The sequence below is a fragment of the Octopus sinensis genome, linkage group LG27 (genome assembly GCF_006345805.1).
Source record: "Octopus sinensis linkage group LG27, ASM634580v1, whole genome shotgun sequence".
Lineage (NCBI taxonomy): Eukaryota > Metazoa > Mollusca > Cephalopoda > Octopoda > Octopodidae > Octopus > Octopus sinensis.
Window position 1 is genome coordinate 2,637,916 of NC_043023.1, and position 15,736 is coordinate 2,653,651.

The 15,736-nt window shown below is 40.8% G+C and overlaps 1 protein-coding gene across 1 annotated transcript; it reads right to left on the bottom strand.

Annotated features, from left to right (window-relative positions):
- Positions 1 to 10,882: 10,882 nt before the first annotated feature.
- On the bottom strand, positions 10,883 to 11,767 carry LOC115225474 (fibrinogen alpha-1 chain-like). Its single transcript, XM_029796429.1, has one exon. It carries the CDS (start codon positions 11,765 to 11,767, stop codon positions 10,883 to 10,885), a length of 885 nt encoding a protein of 294 aa, XP_029652289.1.
- Positions 11,768 to 15,736: the final 3,969 nt, after the last annotated feature.

Consider the following 15,736-nt stretch of genomic DNA (forward strand, 5'->3'; position numbering starts at 1 on the left):
CGCTTGGTTCAAAGTCTGCCTTGACCTCAAGTGGCCTGAACTCTTTGCATGAACGCCACCCTGTACATAACTCCATGTCCCCCTACATGGCCTTGCTTTTTGCTTTTTGAGCCAAAAACTTTACTAACTAACTAACTAATATATACTCTCTCTCTCTCACTAACATGCATACACACACACACACACATACACACACACCAGCATATGTACACACACACACACAAACACACACACCAAAGCAAACACAATGATACATATGCACACACACACACACGCACATACTCTTTTCTCTCTCTCACTCACCAACATATGCACACACACACACACACACCCACACAGAGACACCATCACACACACACACACCAGCACACCCACACAGAGACACCATCACACACACACTCACACTAAAACAAACGCATATACATATATGCACTCAAACACACTGACAGATAAATGCTCACACACACACACACACACTTTGTTACACACACACACACACATACACACTTACTCTGTTACACACACACACACACACTTAGTCTGTTACACACACACATACACACTTACTCTGTTACACACACATACACACTTACTCTGTTACACCACAATACACACTTACTCTGTTACAACACACACACACACTTAGTCTGGTTACACAACAACTTACTCTGTTACACACACACATACACACTTACTCTGTTACACACACATACACACTTACTCTGTTACACACACACATACACACTTACTCTTTTACACACACACATACACACTTACTCTTTTACACACACACATACACACTTACTTTGTTACACACACACACATACACACTTACTCTGTTACACACATACACTTACTCTGTTACACACACACACATACACACTTACTCTGTTACACACACACACATACACACTTACTCTGTTACACACACATATACATACATCTCTTTCATTGTCTTTCACACATACCCATGTCCTTCCCTCCCTCTCTCACACTTTTACCTTGTCCCTTTCACACACACACACACACACACACATGTTCTTAGCGAGGTATGGACTCACACATACAAAGGCACATACTAGTAAACAGTAAGACAAATATATACACATACACACTTCTACATACACACAAACACACAACTTGCAGACAGTTCACACACACACACACACATTACACACTTACTCTGTTACACACACACACACACACTTAGTCTGTTACACACACACACACTTACTCTGTTACACACACACATACACACTTACTCTGTTACACACACATACACACTTACTCTGTTACACACACACATACACACTTACTCTTTTACACACACACATACACACTTACTCTTTTACACACACACATACACACTTACTTTGTTACACACACACATACACACTTACTCTGTTACACACATACACTTACTCTGTTACACACACACACATACACACTTACTCTGTTACACACACACACATACACAATTACTCTGTTACACACACATATACATACATTTCTTTCATTGTCTTTCACACATACCCATGTTCTTCCCTCCCTCTCTCACACTTTTACCTTGTCCCTTTCACACACACACACACACACATGTTCTTAGCGAGGTATGGACTCACACATACAAAGGCACATACTAGTAAACAGTAAGACAAATATATACACATACACACTTCTACATACACACAAACACCACTTGCAGACAGTTCACACACACACACCACACACATTCACATAGGCCTACTCCCTCTGTTACCTCTCCCCCCACTCACACTCTTCTTTTGCTCCCTGTCACATATATACATACAAATGCTCTCTCAATCTATCTCTCTCTCTCACACACACACACACACACACACACACATATTAAAGCACAGGTTAATACTCACTTTGTCCCCTCTCCCCCATACTCAGACTCTCTGTCTCACACACACACACACACACACACATACACACACTTAAATTTGTCAGTGGCACAATCCCAGATTCTAAAATTGGTTGGATTTAGAAATTACTGTGATACTGGTTGGTGGTGATGGTGATGATGGTGTTGAGGGTGGTGGTGGTGGTGATGATGGTGATGGTGGTGTTGAGGGTGGTGGTGATGGTGATGATGGTGATGGTGGTGTTGAGGGTGGTGGTGATGGTGATGATGGTGATGGTGGTGTTGAGGGTGGTGGTGGTGGTGGTGGTGATAAAATGGTGATGGTAGTGGTAGTGGTGGTGTCGGTGATGGTAATGATGATGATGACACTCATAATGGTAGTGATGGTGGTGGTAGTTAAGGTAATAAAGACAGTGGTGGTGGTGGTATATGTAGTAGTGGTGGTGACAGTGGTACTGTTTATGATGGTGACAGTGATGATGATTGTTGTGATGTTGTTTTTGTTGTTATTGGTGGTGGTGGCAGTAGTATGTCCTTGCTGTTTACCTGGCAAAGATGGTGACAAAAAACAGAAATCTTCACCTGGAAATCAAGAGAAGAGTGCTTCTTTGAGCAGCCTCTAGGAAAATGAGAAACCTCATGTGAAGTCCCAAAACTTCCATGAAAATTAAAAGAAAAGTCTTTGAGAATATCCTGCCAGTGATGATTTACGACAATAAAACCATTGGCTCTCAACACGACCATCATAAATGCTTTGATTGTAGTCCAGTGGAAAATGAAACGAATCATGCTTGGCTTCATATTGTGGGACAGAAACACCAGCACCAGGATTCCACAGCACATGAGAGTCAACAACATCATAAGGAACAAAGGAGAACAAATATAGATGGAGTGGCCACATTGTGTGACAGGAGGGCAATCAGGTTGATAGAATGGGCAACAAGAAAATGGACAAGATAAAAAGGCTGACCAAGACATGATGGTGAGGTTATCTCATTCGTTATCTGGGGCCTACTTGACCATGACTGGCCAGAGAATACTTTCAATGTAGCCCAATAAAAAATGGAACAATTTATGTTTGGCATCACATTGTGGAACAAGAAGACCAATACCTGGATTCAATAGCAGACGAGAGTTGACCACATAGAACCATGAAGGAGAACAAATATAGAAGGGCTGACCATGTCACATGACTCAAGGACAAGAGATGGACAATTAGAGAGATGGAATGGACAGCAAGACAATGGACAGGATAAAGAGGCTGACCATAGACATAATGGCAAGATGGTCTCATCCACAACCTGACCAGAGAATGCCCTCATTGTAGCCCAGAAAATGAAACAATTTATGCTTGGCATCATATTATGGAACAAGAAAACCAAATGCCTGGATTCAACAGCAGATGAGAGTCATCAACATCATAAGGACCATCAGGGAGAACAAATATAGATGGGGTGGCCACATTGTGTGACAGAAGGGCAATCAGGTTGATAGAATGGACACCAAGAAAATGGACAAGATAAAGATGCTGACCAAGAAATGATGGTGAGATGATCTCATTCGTTATCTGGAGCCTACTTGACCATGACTGGCCAGAGAATACTTTCAATGTAGCCCTATAAAAAATGGAACAATTTATGCTTGGCATCATATTATGGAACAAGAAAACCAAATGCCTGGATTCCCCAGCACATGAGAGTCAACAACATCATAAGAACCATGAAGAAGAACAAATATTGATGGGGTGGTCATCCTGCATGACTGAAGTACAAGAGATGGACAAACAGGGTGACAGAATGGACACCAAGACAATAGACAAGATCAAGAGATCGACCAAAGACATGATGGTGAGATGATCTCACCCACAACCTGGGGCCCTGATGGCTGTGGCCAGACAGAGACAGACAGTGATAGAAGGAGTCCTGGAAAAAGGTCTTCCTCCAGGAGTGATAAAGTCCTGGATGAGGAAAAGCATAAGCCAAAAGTATTGGCAGTAGGTCTGGTGGTAGTTATGATGGTGGTTGTGGCATTAACGATGGTGGTGGTGGGGCTATGGTTGCAATAGCAGTGGCGATGGTGGTAGTTGTGGCACTGGGCAAGACAGAGACACTTTGAAGCTGGATGTTTGCTCATAGATTTTGTACTATCTTTAAGAACAACCAATCAAGACAAACCAACCAATCAACCAACCAACAAGCCAAACATTTGCATATATATTTATATATATATATTTCTGTAGAAGAGCGTAGCCTCAAAACGTAAAAGACATTTTCTATTCCTGAGTGTTATATTAATACATCTGTTTGTTTTGTACACCACCTGTCTTTGTCTTTTGTTTTTTTCGTGAACTCTCCCTATATGTATATATATATATATATATATGTGTGTGTGTGTGTGTGTGTATATATATGTATATCTATGTAATATGTGTGTGTGTATATATATATGTATATCTATGTAATATGTGTATATATATATATATGTATGTATGTGTATATATATATATAATGTATGTATGTATATATATAATATATATTTCTTTTTTCTGTTACTCTTTTACTTGTTTCAGTCATTTGAATGTGGCCATGCTGGAGCACCACCTTTAGTCAAACAAATCAACACCAGTACTCATTCTTTGTAAGCCTAGTACTTATTCTATCAGTCTCTTTTTGTTGAACTGCCAAGTGATGGGGACATAAACACACCAACATCGATTGTCAAGCGATGGTGGGAGAACAAACACAGACAAACAAACATATATTTATATACGACAGGCTTCTTTCAGTTTCCATCTACCAAATCCACTAACAAGGCTTTGGTTGGCCCGATGCTATAGTAGAAGACACTTGCCCAAGGTGCCCTGCAGTGGGACTGAAACCGGAACTATGTGGTTGGTAAGCAAGCTACTTACCACACAGCCACTCCTACGCCTATATATAAAGAAACATTGGTTATAGAGCAAACATTAAATTTGAGTTAACGAATTTATATATAACACCATACCTCAAACATTTAATGATATATAAATATCACCATGGTTTTTAAATGCATAAAATATACACATATACATAAAGACACAGAAAGAAAAAATATATATGCAAATAAAATAGAAATAGGATGGCCTATCAAAAAAGGTAAATATAAACGACAAAAAATTCATAAAAATTCTAAAGTGTACCAAACTACCAAAACACTAATAAAGATGAAATAGAATATAGGTGTAGGAGTGGCTGTGTGGTAAGTAGCTTGCTTACCAACCACATAATTCTGGGTTACATCCCACTGCGTAGCACCTTGAGCAAATGTCTTCTACTATAGCCTCAGGCCGACCAAAGCCTTGTGAGTGGATTTGGTAGACAGAAACTGAAAGAAGCCCATCATATATGTGTATGAATGTATATATATGTATGTATATATATATATATATATATTTATATATATATATGTGTGTGTGTGTTTGTGTGTCTGTGTTTGTCCCCTCAACATCACTTGACAACCGGTGCTGGTGTTTTTATGTCTCTGTAACTAAGCGGTTTGGCAAAAGAGACCGATAGAATAAGTAGTAGGCTTACAAAGAATAAGTCCTGGGGTTGATTTGCTCGACTAAAAGGCAGTGCTCCAGCATGGCCACAGTCAAATGACTGAAACAAGTAAAAGAGAGTGAAAGAGTATAAAGCTACTAAAGAAGTTTTATCAAGCGATTAAAATTATTTTAGAAAAATTTTTTTTACTCCCCTCACACAAAGTATGTTCAAAGGTACGGTGTTGTATATAAGACAGTAGGTTGTGATTTAAGGGAAATGTAGCTGCTATTTCTAACAGATCTAGTTAACTTTTGTGATGGTAGCTATGGTGGTGGTTTTATGATGTTGAGTTTCCAATCAGTCTTGATCAGTCATTAGTCTGCAGCCATGATGGAGCACCAACTTGAAGGATTTTTTAAAGCCTGGTGTTCATTCTATTGCTCTCTTTTGCTGAACTGCTGGATTATAGGGATGTAAACACACCAACACCATTTGTCATGTGGGGAGCAACACCATGCTTCTTTCAGTTTCCATCTACCAAATCCATTCACACGACATTGGTCAGTCCGAGGCTATGGTAGAAGGAACTTGCCCAAGACGTCATGCAGTGGGACTGAACCTGGAACCATATGGTTGGGAAGCAAGCTTCTTACCACACAGTAGATTTCCACACATTAGTCAATTAGGTGTTATACTCTTTACCCTTTACTCTTTTACTCTTTTACTTGTTTCAGTCAGTTGACTGTGGCCATGCTGGAGCATCGCCTTTAGTCGAGCAACTCGACCCCGGGACTTATTCTTTTGTAAGCCCAGTACTTATTCTATCAGTCTCTTTTGCCGAACCGCTAAGTGACGGGGACGTAAACACACCAGCATCGGTTGTCAAGCAATGCTAGGGGGACAAACATACACACACACACACACCACACACACACACCACACACACACACACATATATATATATATATAATATATATATATATAGATATATATATATACATATACATATATACGACAGGCTTCTTTCAGTTTCCGTCTACCAAATCCACTTACAAGGCATTGGTCAGCCCGGGGCTATACCAGAAGACACTTGCCCAAGGTGCCACGCAGTGGGACTGAACCTGGAACCATGTGGTTGGTAAGCAAGCTATTTACCACACAGCCACTCCCAAAAAAACTTGTCCAAGGTTCTGCTCTCTGGAATTGAACCCAACACCACGAAGTTACAAAGCAAGCGTCTTAACCACACAACCAAACCTGGATATGTAAACAATTCTTCCTTTTTATTTAAAGTTGGGCTTGGTTTGAAAGACATTTAACTGGTATTTCTAGCATATTAAACGACCACATAAATGCTCGCACTGTAAATTGATGTTGTTATTGTTGTCGTTGTTATAACCAAGTAAAACATGAACATCTATAAAGATGAAAATAATATAAAAATCTATAAAATATGTAAAAAAAAAAAAAACCCAGAAAAATTCGCTATTCTAAATCTTAAAAGCTCCCTCAAAAACACGTTAATTTAAAAGACATATGCTAATGTGTAAATTTGCATCTCCATCAAACCAACCAACACTAATGCTGTTTAAGAAAAAAAAAAAAATGGTATAAAATTAAATAAAAAAAAATGGATGTAAAGCATGGAATTTTTTCTTTTTTTTCTCTTGTTTTTGTTGGATTTTTTTTTTTTGGTGGGGGGGGAAGTTGGGGGGAATAGTAAGAACAACAACAACAGCAATAAAAAAATATAATGGAGCAACAATTTTTAAGAATTATTCGATGAAGAAGAGAAAGGGAAATAAAAAAAAACAACTTAGATGATAATAATGATGATGATGATGATGATGATGATGATGATAATCATAATAATGACAATGTTGGTGATAATGTTGATGAGGAGGTGGAGGAGAAGGATGGTGATATATAGGATAATGAAAATACTACTACTACTACTACTACTACTAATGATAATAATAATAATAATAAAAATAATAATAATGACAACGGGAATTATTAATGAAGCAGGATATATATCATTTTTCAATACTTTATTATATGCGCATATATATATATATATAAATGTGTGTATATATATGTATATATGAGCATTCATGTATATTTATATGTACATATATATGCATGTATGTGTGTACATGTATATGTATTTATATATATATATAATATATATATATATGTATGGGAATGTGTGTGTGTATATATACATATATATACGTGTATATGTGAATGTGTGTATGTATATATATATGCGTATATATGTATGTATATATATATATAATATCAATATTCGTGTATATTTATATGTACATATATACTATATATATATTATATATATATATACGTGCATATGTGAATGTGTGTATATATATATATATATGTATATGCGTATATATGTATGTGTACATATATATGTATATATATATATATTCACACACATGTATGAGCATAGATGTGTGTGTGTATATATATATATATATATATACAGACATACGCATGCTGTTAATGTTTCGTGAAAAATGGAAATAATTTTCTGTGACCAAACAAAATCCGTCATATTTTTGAAAGGAAGAATTCAGGTTTGCGAAAATAATGTTTTGCCAAACCCTCGCAGGCTTAAAAATGAAATATTACCGTTCTATGAAAATATCGGTTCTTGTGCTTCTCATTAATGCCAATGCAAGCAGTTGTTCTGTTGTTAAGTAAGCTGTGGGGTTTTAGGGGTTGTTTTTTCTTATTTGCAGCCACGTGATTTCGGGTTTGGTCCTATTAAAACGTGATGCCAACTTTGGCAAACATGTGTGTTCTTCTTTGTCTTGTTCATAGCATCCCTCGTGTTGACTTATTTGGTTTTAAGTGGAATTTATCAGAGTATACAGTATTATAGACACATTGCAGCTGATCTTGCCGGTTGGTTTCACACAGGATATTAAATAACCAGAAGATCATCTCAGAACCACACACGTCAGAGCAGGAAGGGATGGTGCAGAGAGAGCGGATTATCATATACACATACAGGCATGACTATGTATGTGTCTCTGGAGTACTCAGCCACTTGTCACATTCTATATCATGCTACATCTCCCTGAAAATTACTTTAAGGGTATGCATGTCTGAGGAACACTCAGCCACTTGTCACGCTGTGATGTAATGCTCAGGGAGATTCAGCATGATACAGAATGCGACAAGAACCTTGCTTCCCAACCACATGGTTCCAGTTTCAGTCCCACTGCATGGCACCTTGGGCAAGTGTCTTCTACTGTAGCCTCAGGCTTACCAAAGCCTTGTGAGTGGATTTGGTAGTTGGAAACTGAAAGAATCCCATCGTATATGTGTGTGTGTGTCGGTATGTTTGTGTGTGTATTTGTATTGTTGTGTGTGTATATGTATGTATATGTGTGTGTTAGTGTGTGTTTGTGTCTCTTTGCCTTGTCATTGCATGAAAGACATAAAATGATTGTTACCATCATGTAAGCAGTGCCATTTATTTTATATATTATGGATTACAACCGGAGGAATTAGGAGGCCAGGAATTGGGGCTAATGAAGTTGCAGAAATTCCCTAACATGAATTACTGAATCTTTCTGGGGGTATCATAAGGAGCCAAATCCTGCTGCCACTCATGTGGCCTTCCAGCAGCAACCCTGTTCCTTCTCGAGCCACACCTAGCTCATAAGGGCCAGTTTCCCGGTTACCTTGACGTATATGTTCCCCACCTGGACGGGATGCCGGTCCATCGCAGGTGAGCTGCAAGATGCAGGAGGAAAGAGTGAGAGAAATTTGTGGCGAAAGAAGTCAGCAGAAGTTTGCCATTACCATTTGCTGGATCAATGTGGACCTTAGGTGTTTCACTCATAAATACAAATATCGCCTGGTCTGAGATTCCAACCCACAATCCCTCGGCCACGAATCCACTGCTCTAACCACTAGGCCATGTGCCTCCACAAATATTCCTTCTCGAACCATGCCTGGCTCATAAGGGCCAGTTACCCGGATACCTTGGCATATAGGTTCCCCACCTGGACGGGATGCTGGTCCGTCACAGGTGAGCTGCAAGATGCAGGAGGAAAGAGTGAGAGAAAGTTGTGGTGAAAGAGTCAGCAGAAGTTCGCCATTACCTTCTGCTGGAGCTGCGTGGAGCTTAGGTGTTTCGCTCATAAACACACACATCGCCCGGTTTGAGATTTGAACCCACGATCCCTTGACCGTGAGTCTGCCGCTCTAACCACTAGGCCATGTGCCTCCACAGCAGCAACCCTCTCCAGCCACAGCTTAACAACAGTCTCCGGCAGCTTCATGTGGCTGTATGAAATGAGCTTAGGGCTCTGTTCAAAATTGTAGGGCCGTATGATGTCAGCCTCACTGGAGAGCCCCCCCCCCCCCAAAGACCACCATCACTGTTTAGGGGAACTTGGCTCTCATGGTGTCTACATTATGTCTTATATGCCTTACAGTGTCCACAGAGTATTGAGTAGCAGTCATGATGTCAGCACTTTGGTACCCAGCATGAAGCACCTTGATACAGCCAACTCCTTTCCAATATTATAAAGGCTCCCAGTCTGTTATGTCACTTTGCTTTTTCTCAACTATGATCTTAATCTTTATGCTCTCCAACACCATTGACAGTTCACCAATACTTCAAACTATTCCTGGAAAAGAAAGCATAAAAATCGTCAAATTTAGCCTGAACTCCCTGTGTGTGTGTGTTTGTGTGTGGTCCGATCAATAATATCTGGATTGCCGCCATGGTAATGAGCCTAAAGCACGCAGAGTGAAGCTGCTTGGCACAGATTCACCTTGAACTCTGCTGTGCTTGTGCACTAAGTTTTAACATTCTAGCTCACTTCTACTGTTCACAGCAGTGCTTGGATGGAAGGTGTGTAGCGTGTGATCATCACATTGACCATGACAGAAGAAGTTGAGCAAAGAATTTGCATCAAATTTTGTCAAAAGTTTGATGATACCTGCTCAGAGGCCTACACAAAGGTTTCAAAAGGTTTTCATCATTCTCAGCACAACTAAAGAGATCTTGTACAACTGAAACCCGAGTGTCTTTTCGATCAGCTGGAAACAGTTTTGGCACAAACTTGGCAGACATGTGTCTCATACCCAAATCTTCAGTAATAATGGACTGACCTGAACTATAACTAATCTGTACATCCTTTGATAACTCATAATTGGTGTAAAAAGCGCTCAGGTGTTCAGTCTACTTTGCCGGATGGTTGATATTAGGAAGGACATCCAGCCATAAAATACCCTGCCAAAACAGACACAGTTGCCTGGAGTAGTCTTCTACCTGGCTGGCTCCTTCTGCCCGGCTGGCTCTTTCTGCCTGACTGGCTCCTTCTACCCGGCTGGCTCCTTCCACCTGGCTGGCTCCTTCTACCCGGCTGGCTCCTTCTACCCGCCGGCTCCTTCCACCAGCCGGCTCCTTCTACCCGGCTGGCTCCTTCTACCGGCTGGCTCCTTCTACCCGGCTGGCTCCTTCTACCCGGCTGGCTCCTTCCACCTGGCTGGCTCCTTCTACCCGGCTGGCTCCTTCTACCCGGCTGGCTCCTTCTACCCGGCTGGCTCCTTCTACCCGGCTGGCTCCTTCTACCCGGCTGGCTCCTTCTACCCGGCTGGCTCCTTCCACCCAGATGGCTCCTTCCACCTGGCTGGCTCCTTCCACCCTGCCGGCTCCTTCCACCCGGCCAGCTCCTTCTACTCGGTCGGCTCCTTCCACCCGGCCGGATCCTTCCACCCAGCCGGCTCTTTCCACCCGGCCGGTTCCTTCCACCTGGCTGGCTCCTTCCACCCGGCCGGCTCCTTCCACCTGGCCGGCTCCTTCCACCCAGCCGGCTCCTTCCACCCAGCCAGCTCCTTCTACTCGGTCGGCTCCTTCCACCCAGCCGGCTCCTTCCACCCGGCTGGCACCTTCCACCTGGCCGGCTCCTTCCACCTGGCCGGTTCCTTCCACCCGGCCGGCTCCTTCTACCTGGCTGGCTCCTTCTACCCGGCTGGCTCCTTCTACCCGGCTGGCTCCTTCCACCCGGCTGGCTCCTTCTACTCGGTCGGCTCCTTCCACCTGGCCGGCTCCTTCCACCCAGCCGGCTCCTTCCACCCGGCCAGCTCCTTCTACTCGGTCGGCTCCTTCCACCCGGCCAGCTCCTTCCACCTGGCCAGCTCCTTCTACTCGGTCGGCTCCTTCTACCCGGCCGGCTCCTTCCACCCAGCCGGCTCTTTCCACCCGGCCGGCTCCTTCCACCCGGCCGGCTCCTTCCACCCGGCCGGCTCCGTCCACCCGGCCGGCTTCTTCCACCCAGCCGGCTCCTTCTACCCGGCTGGCTCCTTCCATCCGGCTGGCTCCTTCCACCTGGCTGGCTCCTTCTACCTGTCCTACCCATGCATGCATGGAAGTCAGATATTAAATGATGATGAACTGGAGTGACATGGAGTAAACAGTCTTGCTCAAGGACACAACATGTACCTGGGAATCGAACTCACATCCTTATGACTATGCACTGAATACCCCAACCACTAAGTCATGCAGCTGATGATTTACTAATTAATTAATTAAGTCAGTAATTATTTGACCAATCATTTGATAATCAGAACAAAGAGCACTTCTTACCATAACAACCGCTCTGACGTGTGTGGTTCTGAGATGATCTTCTGGTTATTTAATATCCTGTGTGAAACCAACTGGCAAGATCAGCTGCAATGTGTCTATAATACTGTATACTTTGATAAAAATTTTATATATGTGTGTATATGTGTGTGTGTGTGTTTACATTTTTTGCTTCACAAGGTAAAAGTATTGAGCTGCTAGATACTCTTTTACTCTTTTACTTGTTTCAGTCATTTGACTGTGGCCATGCTGGAAGCACCGCCTTTTGTCGAGCAAATCAACCCCAGGACTTATTCTTTGTAAGCCTAGTACTTATTCTATCGGTCTCTTTTGCCGAACCGCTAAGTTATGGGGATGTAAGCACACCAGCATCGGTTGTCAAGCGATGCTGGGGGAACAAACACAGGCACATACACACAAACACACACGCACACGTACATACATATATATACACACACTTATATATATATATATATATATATATTATATATATATATATATATATATACACATATATATGACGGGCTTCTTTCAATTTCCGTCTATCAAATCCACTCACAAGGCTTTGGTCGGCCCAAGGCTATAGTGGAAGACACTTGCCCAAGGTGCCACGCAGTGGGACTGAACCCGGAACCATGTGGTTCGTAAGCAAGCTACTTACCACACAGCCACTCCTACATTGATATTTATAGACATACCTTGTCAAAGAAGTCATCTGTAGCTCTGTGCTTTCAAAATCATGCAGTAAGGGTTTGTATCAGGAAGGGAGGAATCCAGTTGTAAAAGCAACACCTAAGTTATATGTATTCCTCTAACCCATGCTAACATAATGAAAATGGACGTAAAACCAACCAAATAAATTAAGAATAATTTTCCATGGTGATATTCCATATCAGCAATATTTAAAGAAAGAATTTCAGGCTTACAGAAGTGGAAGGAATTCTTTCCAGAGTTTGGAATGGTAAAAATGACATAGGATTGTTGCTTGAAATATGTTTCTTGTTAATGCCGAATTCAGAATGGTTTGGCAGGTGGAGGGGAAGGTCTTCAGAGGTGGGAAAAGATTGACATGGCTGGAAAAAAAATAAGAAGCCATCGCTTTTTCGTAATACTCTTTTTACTTGTTTCAGTCATTTGACTGCGGCCATGCTGGAGCACCACCTTTAGTCGAGCAAATCTACCCCAGGACTTATTCTTTGTAAGCCTAGTACTTATTGTATCAGTCTCTTTTGCCGAACCGCTAAGTGACGGGGACATAAACACACCAGCATATTTACTCTTTTACTTGTTTCAATCATTTGGCTGTGGCCATGCTGGAGCACCGCCTTTAGTCGAGCAAATTGACCCTGGGACTTATTCTTTTGTAAGCCCAGTACTTATTCTATCGGTCTCTTTTGCCGAACCGCTAAGTGACGGGGAGGTAAACACACCAGCATCGGTTGTCAAGCAATGCTAGGGGGACAAACACAGACACACAAACATACACACACACATATATATATACATATATACTCACAAGGCTTTGGTCAGCCCAGGGCTATAGCAGAAGACACTTGCCCAAGATGCCACGCAGTGGGACTGAACCCGGAACCATGTGATTGGTTAGCAAGCTACTTACCACACGGCCACTCCTGCGCCTAATGCGAATAAACAACAGGTCGGTTATGATGTGGCGTTACCATAATTTAAAGAACGCTCTCCTGAGATTTCGAGATGTGATGGTGTGTCTTGGAGATACGTAGAGGTTTCTAGATGTGCAATGAAATCTATTTGAGGCTATAAACAAATGTGTTTGTTTGTTTATGTGTGTATGGATGTGTGTAGGTGAGTGTGTATGTGCAGGTATGTGTGTGTACGGATACATGTGCCTGTGTGTATGTACGTGTATGTGTGTGCCTTGGTGCATGTGTGCTTATGTGTGGTGAGTTGTTGGAGATGAATGAACAATGGAGAATGGTAAAGGGGAAAAAAATAGTAAAAGTAAGGAACAGAGAGAGAGAGAAAATGATAGTGTTAAGGGACGAGGGAAAGATATATATATATATATATATATATATACTTTATTTTAAGCAGCAGAAAATTCAACAAAATCTGTTACTCTGAGTTTCTCGTTGCCATTCATCAGCAAAAACTGTCTGATGAACGGCAACGAGAAACTCAGAGTAGCAGATTTTGTTGAATTTTCTGCTGCTTAAAATAAAGCATATTTGAGTACTCTTTTTTTCCACCTTGTTTCACATTTATGTGTTTACTCCGGTATATATATATGTATATGTCCATTTCCTTGGTTTTGTGTTTATGTTTTCGTTTCTCATTGTGTTTGAAGTTTTTTTGGTGTCCTGTACCCATATATGCATGTATATATACATGTAGAGGTAGGTACGTACATATATGTATGTATATATATGCATATGTTTTATTTATTAATATATTATATATATATATATATATATATATATATATATATATATATATATATATATTATATAATATATATATATTATACTTTATTTTAAGCAGCAGAAAATTCAACAAAATCTGTTACTCTGAGTTTCTCGTTGCCATTCATCAGCAAAAACTGTCTGATGAACGGCAACGAGAAACTCAGAGTAGCAGATTTTGTTGAATTTTCTGCTGCTTAAAATAAAGCATATTTGAGTACTCTTTTTTTCCACCTTGTTTCACATTTATGTGTTTACTCCGGTATATATATATGTATATGTCCATTTCCTTGGTTTTGTGTTTATGTTTTCGTTTCTCATTGTGTTTGAAGTTTTTTTGGTGTCCTGTACCCATATATGCATGTATATATACATGTAGAGGTAGGTACGTACATATATGTATGTATATATATGCATATGTTTTATTTATTAATATATTATATATATATATATATATATATATATATATATATATATATATATATATATATATATATGTATATATATATGTATATATATATATAGAGAGGGGGGCGGGGAGAGTGTAATAGAAAATGTATTGTAAAAATAAAGAGTAATAGAGGGAGGTAGAGATATATATAGAGAAAGAGGGAGTGGTGGGAGGAAAACATTAGAGAGAGACAATGATAGGAAATTATAACAGAATGTAGAAGAATGTGTGTATGTATCGGATGTGGCTGTGTGGTAAGAAGTTTGCTTCTCAACCACAGGGTTCTGGGTTCAATCCCACTGTATGGCACCTTGAGCAAGTGGGTCCTACTATAGACCTGGGCTGACCAAATCTTGTGGATGGATTTGATTGATGGAAACTGATAAAAGTCCATCATGAGTGGCTTAGTGGTAAGTAGCTTGCTTACCAACCTCATGGTTCCAAGTTCAGTCCCACTGCGTGGAACCTTGGGCAATTGTTTTCAACTATCACCTCAGGCCAAACAAAGCCTTGTGAGTGGATTTGGTAGACAGAAACTGAAAGAAGCCTGTCGTATATATATATATATATATATATATATATATATATGTATGTTAGTGTGTATATGTGTCTGTGTTTGTCCCCCCAACATCGCTTGACAACCAATGCTGGTGTGCTTACGTCCCCGTAACCTAGTGGTTCGGCAAGAGACACCGATAGAATAAGTACTTGTCTTACAAAGAATAAGTCCTGGAGTCGATTTGCTAGACTAAAGGTGGTGCTCCAGCATGGACACAATCAAATTACTAAAACAAGTAAAAGCGT

Excerpts from the sequence above, each read along its gene's own strand:
- LOC115225474 (XM_029796429.1), bottom strand. The coding sequence starts at position 11,767 with ATGGAAGGAGCCAGCCGGGTAGAAGGAGCCGGCTGGGTGGAAGAAGCC.